Raw genomic sequence first — 9,582 nt, forward strand, 5'->3', positions numbered from 1 at the left:
CCATAGACAAACCATAGGCATACATTCCCGTATCTATAGGCACCAACCAGGCATCAAATGCTAAGCCCTGTAAGCATAAAATTGAAGTAACATGTGGCTGCCTTGTTTTGGATAGATCTGGGATTGTTCAAAACAGTCAATGGCTGAGCTAAATTAGCTCCAAATGCATCTCACATAAGAGGCATAACATCCATCAGTGATCAAGTATCAATAGACATCAGAAGCATCACATAAGCCGCCATAGGTATACAAATACATGTTGTCTCAGACCTGAAATCTATTGCAAAATATTCTATCATCAAAATTTGGCAAATCTGACATCACCATCGCGTCTGGAGTGTGCCAAAACCCCAACTTAGACTCTTACCTTGCCTGAATCGGGTTCCGAATGCCCGAGATATGACAAAAAGAGTGATTTTTTGGGCCAGATTTTGAAACATGCGCAAAAAAAACGTGAGTTGGCTAGGGGGTCTGCTGTCCCACGTGTCAACAATGGGGCCCAAAGGGGACACAAATGGGAGCCAAAGAAGGCCTACACCAAGTCTTAGCCAGCCTTGATAGGTTGGAAGCAAGATCTAGGTGAAGGAAGTTCCAAGAGGTGTGAGCTATGGCTGCCCACAACCTGTGAAAACCCTGTTTACCTAGACCTGTGGACTGAAGTAAAACTCTGAAATAATGAAGCAATACCTCAATGTCAATGCCTTGATGGTTCCTAAATAGGCTCGAGAAGCCGGGGAGTGACAGGAGCTCAAGAGAATGAACTATGGCTGTCGGGAAGGAGACCCAATGCGAGTGGGGAGTCAATGAGAAGCTGAGAATGCCACGAGCCAAGCTCAAGAGTCGGGAAGCCGAGCTCTGATACCAGTTGAAAGGTGAGAAGGATCAAAGCTTGCACTCGAGAGCTATGAAAGGAGAGCAAGAGCAAGAAAGAGAGAAACAAGAAATGGGAACTCCAATAGTCACAATGTGTGACTGGGCCTTCCTTTATTCAAAATGTCACTAAAAGAAGAAAGAATAAAGTGACGGTGACAGGCGCCCACCACCTACAGTGTGCAGTGGCGGTGACTGTCAGTGTAGTAATACACGGGTGGCTAGGCGGAGGCGCCTTTACCCCCAACACCTTCATCTTTGGCTCAACTCCTAAATAATTTTGACAAATGGATGACTACAATTAATAGTTGGCCACCAACAATTGATTTAGTAGTCATTTGCTATGGGTTTAGTTGAGCCATTTAGACCAAATTCCACAAATAGAAAGTGTATGTGACTTATCCCTATGATCATTAATTTTGTAAAATTGACTTTAGTCTAGGGATTGTTAGGATAGTAATTATTGTTATCATTGACTATGATAACAAGTGCTCGGAGTTTTTGAGACCTATAGTCCTACAGATATGGCCTAGGTTCTCACCTAGTGATTTCTTGTAGATGGATGCAAGTAAGCAAACTCTAAACTTGCGGTACCAATAGTTTCTACTTGTAGCAACCTAGGATTGTTTGTGGAGAATGAAGACCCTTCATCATACTTCAACATTTATCTTCTTTCTAAAAATGGAAAAACTATTTTTATTTTGAATCTAGTAACCAATGATCATTCTTCTTGTAGAATAGACATATCTTTTTATTTCATGTTTTCACTTGTTTTTCATAATTTTTCTTAAATATATATAGGTTAAAGTAATTTTAAAGGGATTTTTATATTGAGCACACACACAATTGATGATAAGAGCCAATATAACTTTTTATTGTCTTATTCCTAATCTATATAAGGCCTATGTCTTTTGATGCGCATGTTTAAGATAATAGCCTTAGTCAACTAAGGATGATATTCATGTGTGGCATGATATACCTCCTACTTGGCTCTAGGCACACTATCTCTAGCATGCATACCATGGTTTGCCAGCATAAGCAGTACAGGTGCCTTAACACTAGAAGGCTCTTGAAATAAGTCACAGCCACTTGCATTGCTGAAATTGAAGCCAACATGGGCTTTTCTAATGAGAAGGTTATCCTCATATATTGGGTGTTAATGCTATAGTACATTTATTACAAACCATGACTACTTATAATTTTCTCATGAGAAAAAATTAACACATCAAATATCTTCCGCCTAGCACCCTTAAACCAATACTATGCACATATACCTTTAGCAAGTCAATACTATGTGGTGAATAGAAAAGTACTAATAACATCCACAAAATACATACATCAAATGACATCTTATTTTCATAGAAATAGACTAGATAATCGAAGATAGAATAAAACAAGACTATGTGATATCCAACTACAATTATATTCCATATATATTACAAAGAACTTGTGATTAGAATGCAATATATTAAACATAATAAAGGTTAAGATGATGTAAATGTAATGAGAATATAATTAGATTGCAATGATTAGCAATGTAACTCTACCAAATTGGCAATGTTGAGCTAGGACAAGCTAACAATGGTGGGATGAAACACTCTTCTAACATAATAGAGGTTGAGGAATACTTCCTGAACACCTTGATGGAGGTGTATGAAGATTCTCAATAGCTTCATGCTCAAAGGGAAGTGCAACTAAGACAAAGGACTTGTACTTTTATTCGGGTAACCTCTCCACTTGGCTGGTTGTGAAGGGGTTTTAGGTGGTGGTGTCAAAGACAATTATATGGTACTTGGGGTGCCCAACTAGGCAATAGAGTCGAGCTAGGTGGGCAAGCTATATAGCACCAAGATCAAGCTTTCTACCCACCCCTTGGTAGCATGTTGGTGGAAGGTTCTTAATAAGGTTGACTACTCTAGTGATATTCAAGGTGATGCATGTATACCTTAATGAGCTAGAGTCAACAATCTTTGGAAATAAACACCTTTGCAGACATCACAAGATGGCATCATGTGAATGACAACTATAATCCTTCCTAAATATGGATTAAGTATTATGTGCAAAATATGAAGTACAAAAACTAATAGATATTACTGATGCCAAATGAATTGAATGAGAGGAAAAAATAATACCTTCACATTAGTGCTTGAAAAAAACTTATTCCTCATGGTGAACTAAATGGACAACATGGATTAACATAAAGGATTACACCCCTTGGATTTTTATCTAAAGTACTCAAATGATAAATTTGCAAATTAAGCTTGTGATTGAGAGTTCTAGATATTTAAGAAATTTACATTAGAAAAACAGTATCACTTTACACATGAGAGTGTCAAATGGATCAAAAAATCATTGCAACCATCCTAGTAAATTGTTGATAAACTAACAAAAATAAAACCATAACGTTTACATAGTTAGTATTTGAATAGTAATATCTATCAACATTAATGAAATTGGCTAAATAAGGGGCATGTTGTGCTTATTCACCCTTTATGGTAGGACCAACCGTGCACATGCACATATGTGTGTGTGTGTGTGTGTGTGGGGGGGGGGGGGGGGGGGGGAGGGGGAGGGGGAGGGGGAGGGGGAGGGGAAGAGAGTATGTGTGTGTGTTATCTCAAAGCAAAACAAAAAGAAACATGGACCTTATAGAAAAAAAAGCATCCAAGCCATTTTCAAAATATATATATTTTCTAAATTTTGAAAAAGACATTTGAGAGTATCTACATAAAATGGAATAAGAGGAATCCTTATAGTAGAGGAATGCTATATGATTAATATAATACAATAAACAAGATAGAGAGGGACCATTTATTACCTACAAGCCAAACATGTAGATCATTAGTGAGAACTAAAAGATCTAAACCTGCATCATAGGTATTGATGACAGTTCCAAGTCATTATCCATGCATGTGTGTGTGTGTGTGTGCGTGTGTGCGTGTGCGTGTGCGTGTGCGTGTGCGTGCGAGTGTGAGTGCGTGTGTGCGTGTGCATGCGTGTGTGCGTGTGCTTGTGCGGGTGCGGGTGCGTGTGCGTGTGCATGCGTGCATGTGTGTGTGTGTGTGTGTGTGTGTGTGTGTGTGTGTGTGTGTGTGTGTGTGTGTGTGTGTGTGTGTGTGTGTGTGTGTGTGTGTGTGTGTGTGTGTGTGTGTGTGTGTGTGTGTGTGTGTGTGTGTGTGTGTGTGTGTGTGTGTGTGTGTGTGTGTGTGTGTGTGTGTGTGTGTGTGTGTGTGTGTGTGTGTGTGTGTGTGTGTGTGTGCACGCACGCGCGTGTGTGTGCATGCGTGCGTGTAGACACACACACGCCTGTGTTTTTTGGGAGGTGATGATAAATAATGGTGCATAAACAAACTTTAGGCTAAGGGCAAATGCATTTCTATAGATACATATGTTTTAAGTGCCACATAAGATCATTTGAAGTGCCAAATCAAAGGAGGCAAATCACACATAATAAGACCATGTATGTGGAAAAGGGGAATCAATGCCCATGAAAAAATGCACTTTATCTATTTATAATTGGAGCTTCAATAAATACCATGAAGAATTTTGGAAAAGTAAAAGTAGAGTCGTGGTAACTACAAGGGCAAAACCAAAGTTTTAGTGTCATATAATGACAAAGTTTGTAAGTAACTTACCATCAAGTATGAGGCTAAAGTTTGGAAAGTTCATATTTTATTGAAGTTTTGTTTATAAATTTAAAAGAAAGACTTAGTTTTAAATTCAAAAATGGGGAAAGAATTAGTTTCAAATTCAAAGGTTTTTGTATTCGAGTTTCCAAAAGTTTGTGAAGAGTGCCACAAGATGAGACACTATATGAATTGCATCCAGGTCACTTGATTGAAACCCTCTCTAAAGGCATGAGATATGTATTTATTTACATTGAACAACTTGCTTGCTGCTTTATAGTTCAAGCTTGGCAAAGAGATAACTTCACAAGTTTTATTAAAGTGGGAGCTTGATAAAACATAACTTTGAATATGTTAATATGCATAGCTAAAACCTTCAAAGCACCACAAGGTCAAGTGTGTTAAGATAAATCTCCATGAAAACAATGTGCTTTTTCCATAACTGTGAACATCTTTTGCTTTATTTTTTGTTAATGTGTTCTATATGCTTTTTGGTGGACATTATTAACAAGAACACCCCTTTTTGCATCCAAAGATGGGGCACAGCAAAGCTGCCCAGTTGTGGTGTTCGAACTTTGGACCTTCCACAACTCACACACCCACCTGACCAATTGAGATGCCGCTCATTTGGTATCTTTTTTGCACTATTTGATTGGGCCTCATCCTAATTTCTTCATCTTAAAGGGTGAGGCACCATGGAGCTGCACAGGTGTAGGTTTTTTAACCAATGATCTCTCACCATGCATGCACCCATCCTACTGAATGAGCTATCACTTGTTGGTAAGAACCAAGGTTTTTAATATCCTCAAATCACAACTCTTAGAAACAAAAGACTTCACTAGAGTTCAATTTTTTATCAAAAATGCCAAAATTGTTTCATATTTATAGGCATAATCTTTTATAAGAACTGCAAAAATCTAACAAATCTATAGTTCTTGAGTCCAAGGCTTATGTATGTTGTTCCAATTAAGTTGCTTTGTGAGCAGTGGGGCAAGGTGAGACAAAGGCAATTCGACTCGACCTCCAATGGAAAGATGATGATGATGGGAGATGAGATCCCCAAGGCATGTGCCATGTGATAGGTTTGTGTCCCTCTCCCTCTCCCCTGTCTCACAAAACCAAGGAGAATCCAAATAACATGGCATGATTGCTCATAATGTCTTAGAGGCATATTAGCCTCCTACCTCTCCTTGTGCATATAGATATTCTCTCTTTACTGCCCTTTACAAAAGTCCATCTCAACCTCCATCTTTTGTTCCATAGTACTATAGATTCACATACACTCTTTCTTTGTCTGCCTACCAATGCTAAATTGTCCACAAAGATAGAAAGGGACACTCATCTACACACAGTAACATATACACACTTTTTGTTGACATGACAGCCTTCATTGACAGGCACAAGAATTCCTCTCAATTTTGCTGCCCTGTTAAGTTGTGCTTTTTGCAGAGAGCCCATACAAATTGTATATTATGAGTATGCACATATCCACACAAAGCCCCCCCCTCTCTCCCTCTTTCTTTCTCTCAGTCTCTCTGCTTGCTTGCACAGTTATATATGATGCACTGCTCTCCCTTCTCTGTCTCTCAACCTTTTACCCTCCCCTCCAAAGGGACCGTTCCTCTTACGTCTCTCTCACACATGTTACCCATCATCCGGCTCACCCGTGTTTTGGGTCTTTCCTGTCAAATTGTATCAGGAACACTCCTCCCAAGCTGTGGATTATAGTGTGGATCAACTGAAATCTTGCAGAGGTTGAGCATTGAGGATGGTGTGGATCACTCTGTTTTTTTCTTGGGTTCTGTCAGGTACTAGCACTCGCATCACATCTTAATTGTCTTGATGCTTTTACTAAGAGGAAGGTGGGTCAGACACCCATGTAGGAATTACCCACAGTGCCAGACTGTGCCTCCTGAGAGTGTCCAGAGATGGATGTCTAATATCTATTCTGCACATAAGTGACATGGTTGTCCCAATGGTGGTGCACCAAGAGCCTAAGGTTTACTTGTAGATCTCCTGGCAGGTGCCTCGTGACCTGAAATGTAAGGAAGTTCCTTAGGATGAGTCACAGTTGTTGTGACTGATGTAAGTAAGGCAAAAGTAAATGAGATTAATGCTGCCTTGTGCCCTGGAATGTCAGAAAGCTCCTTTGGATGGGCTTCAATTGCTGTGCCTGATGTCTGTAAGGCCAAGGAAAATGAGACGAATGCTGCCTTGTGCCCTGAAATGCAAGAAGGCTCCTTAGGATGAGCTTCAGTTGTCTTGCCTGATGTAAGTAATGCAAAGGCAAAGTAAATGAGATGAATGATGGCAATTTCACAATTTCTGCATGCATCCTGAATTGTATTCTGACTCTTTAGATCTTTTGCAAACAACAGAGCCTGCATGCCTCTTATGGAGGCTCATCTCAGAAGTCCTATGCATGAGCTTCATTCAGTATTAGGGAGCTCCCTTCCATGTCACCTGAAGGGGCAACCCTGGGACCATCAAATACACATGAGCAAATAGATTGCAGGATCAGTCATTTGTTAGAATCAGTGCCAGGGCATGCTTAGAATGATTAGGCTGAGCCTTTATGATTTGGTATATGATTCTGATGATTTCGTGTGCCTGTCTTGTTTTTATGTTGCTGTTTTGGTTAAGGATTCAGCTTCCACTATCATGGTGCACTAGCTGATAGTCTGAATGTGGGCATCAACTATGGTATGGTGGCCGACAACCTTCCATCTCCAGCTGTGGTAGTGCAGCTCCTGCAGTCCATCTCCGTCACCAAGGTTAAGATCTACAGCACGAATGCAACTGTGTTGCGCGTCTTTGGCAACACAGGGATCTCGTTCATTGTCGGTATAGGCAATGAGGATGTAGCTGGCCTCACAGATTCAGAAAAAGCGTCGAAATGGGTGCAGAATAACATACTGCTGTATCTGCCCAACACAAAGATCTCTGCCATAGCAGTGGGCAATGAGGTCTATTCAGGCAATGACACCCAGCTGATGTCAAATTTACTTCCTGCCATGAAAAACATTCATTATTCACTGTCAAGTGTGGGTTTGGATGACCAGATTAAGATCTCAACCCCTCATTCTTTAGCTATTTTATCCACTTCATATCCACCTTCCTCTGGCATGTTTTCAAATGAGCTCGTCACATCATACATCAAGCCCCTCTTGTCTTTTCTCTCACAGACAGGCTCTCCCTTTATGATCAATGCATACCCATATTTCGCCTACAAAGCGAGCCCAAGCACCGTCTCTTTGGACTATGTCCTCTTCAGTGCCAACATGGGAGTGGCAGACAAAGGCACAGGGCTGATATACTACAACATGTTGGATGCACAGGTGGATGCAATCTATGCAGCCATGGCAAAGCTGGGCTATCAGGATGTGAAGGTTATAGTCTCAGAAACAGGGTGGCCATCCAGGGGGGACATGGATGAGGCAGGGGCAACTGGGCAATATGCACAGGCATACAATGCTAATCTGATCAGGCGTTTGGCAGCCAACCAAGGCACCCCATTGAGACCCAGCTTGCCGTTGGAAGCCTACATATTTGCCCTCTTCAATGAAGATGCAAAGCCAGGCCCAACATCAGAGAGGAACTATGGGCTCTTCAAGCCTGATGGCACAAAAGCCTATAATTTTGGGCTGGATTATCCCATATCCTCCACCCTTTACTATGTCTCTGTCGGCTCCCGCTTGATGGTCTCTCCTCTTGTGCCATGTCTACTTGCCATCCTTTGTGTTTGGTTCATCCTAAGCAGCCACCCAGAACAGATCTGTACGCTTAAGTTTACTCATAAGTGGCCAAGCTAGTCCTTTGCAATACTCTATTTCCTTCTATATTGCCTTCAATTTCTAAGCACTCTGGCATTGCACAAGTCTAGGTTCCAAATGTCTTAAGAAGGACATTAGACTGCATTACCCATGATTCTGGATTTCAAAGGTCTTAAGAAGGACACCCAACATTGAAAGTACCTGCCACAATAATTAGTTATTAAGATACATAAAGTTTGGATTCTTCGTAAGACCATGATTCTGGATTTCAAAGGTCTTAAGAAGTACACCCACCATTGAAAGACCTTGCCACAATGATTATTTAAGATACATATAAGTTCCGATTCCAAATGCCTTATGAAGGACAATAGATTGTGTTACCTATGATTCTGAGCTTCAAGTGTCTTAAGAAAGACATCAAACTTTGAAAGACCTTGGCATAATGATTAGTTAAGAGGTAAGGGATGAACATTCCACAACAAAAATGGATTCCATGGCTTCTTGTACAGATTCTTAGGCCAAGTGCATGAAAGATGTTTAAACTTGTTCAACCACGTAGCTAAATTGATCATTAGTTCAACCATATAAAGCCACCTTTATTCTTCTTTACTTATCTAGACAATAATAAGCTTTACCAGACTTAGTTACCACTTGGCCGTTCATAATGTGCCAAAATCTTTTGGATGGTATTTTAAGGATATATATTCTTTAGTGTGTGTTGCTAGTGTATTAATGAACATGAAGTATGTAGTGTTATACCCCAACCACTATGAGTTGAAGGCATGATTAGGAATAGAAATATGAGGAAATGTGATTCATCCACTAAAAATGGGGTGATAAGCCATGTAATAAAACAAGGATGTACAAGAGGGTGCTTGAAATGTTGTTGAACGAATAACTATTATTCGTTACTAAAGATGGGGTGATTGACTATGTAATAACACAAGGATGCACAAGAGTGCACTTGATCATTGCCATGAAGTAACACCCTAGAGAGGAAGAGAAAATAGTCAATATGAAAAACAACAAGAAGATAAAATAAGATAGAGAAATAGAAGTGACACCCATCTTTAGTTAACTTGGAGTATTTCAATTTTCTTGAGCTATTTAGCTTTGTAACCAAGAGTGCATCTAAACCACTACAATAGCTTGCAATGCTATTATGGAATAGTATAAGTAAAAGAGTGTATGCCAATACAGAGCACAATAGTCAAGGAACACAATTAATAGCTTTCTAGAGGAATTTGTTGTCAGAAAAACTTTGCATGATCACTCAAAGACATCTATAGAAGGTACCACTCACTTAAACATGA

At 40.0% G+C, this 9,582-nt stretch overlaps 1 protein-coding gene across 4 annotated transcripts; it reads left to right on the plus strand.

Annotated features, from left to right (window-relative positions):
* The first annotated feature begins 5,971 nt into the window (after positions 1–5,971).
* Positions 5,972–8,332, plus strand: LOC148010512 (glucan endo-1,3-beta-glucosidase 11-like). Of its 4 annotated transcripts, none has more exons than XM_087671870.1 (2): positions 5,972–6,304; positions 7,147–8,332. In XM_087671870.1, the coding sequence occupies exon 2, from the start codon at positions 7,202–7,204 to the stop codon at positions 8,306–8,308; it is 1,107 nt and encodes a 368-aa protein (XP_087527996.1). In that variant the 5' UTR covers positions 5,972–6,304; positions 7,147–7,201; the 3' UTR covers positions 8,309–8,332. The 4 variants fall into 4 exon arrangements, with proteins under 4 accessions (XP_087527996.1, XP_087527994.1, XP_087527995.1 ...); XM_087671868.1 differs by having other exon boundaries at positions 5,973–6,304; positions 7,140–8,332; XM_087671869.1 differs by lacking the exon at positions 5,972–6,304 and adding an exon at positions 6,312–6,767 and having other exon boundaries at positions 7,140–8,332.
* The last annotated feature ends 1,250 nt before the right edge of the window (positions 8,333–9,582 follow it).

Source organism: Lygodium microphyllum, chromosome 29, assembly GCF_053477565.2.
Source record: "Lygodium microphyllum isolate KBCC chromosome 29, Lygodium_microphyllum_v1.1.10, whole genome shotgun sequence".
NCBI lineage: Eukaryota > Viridiplantae > Streptophyta > Polypodiopsida > Schizaeales > Lygodiaceae > Lygodium > Lygodium microphyllum.

What these genes read in the sequence shown, in the direction of transcription:
- LOC148010512 (XM_087671868.1), top strand. Translation starts at nt 6,265, where the DNA reads ATGGTGTGGATCACTCTGTTTTTTTCTTGGGTTCTGTCAG. An exon ending in TTTTTCTTGGGTTCTGTCAG is followed by an intron (nt 6,305 to 7,139) that starts GTACTAGCACTC and finishes GTTTTGGTTAAG; the next exon opens with GATTCAGCTTCCACTATCAT.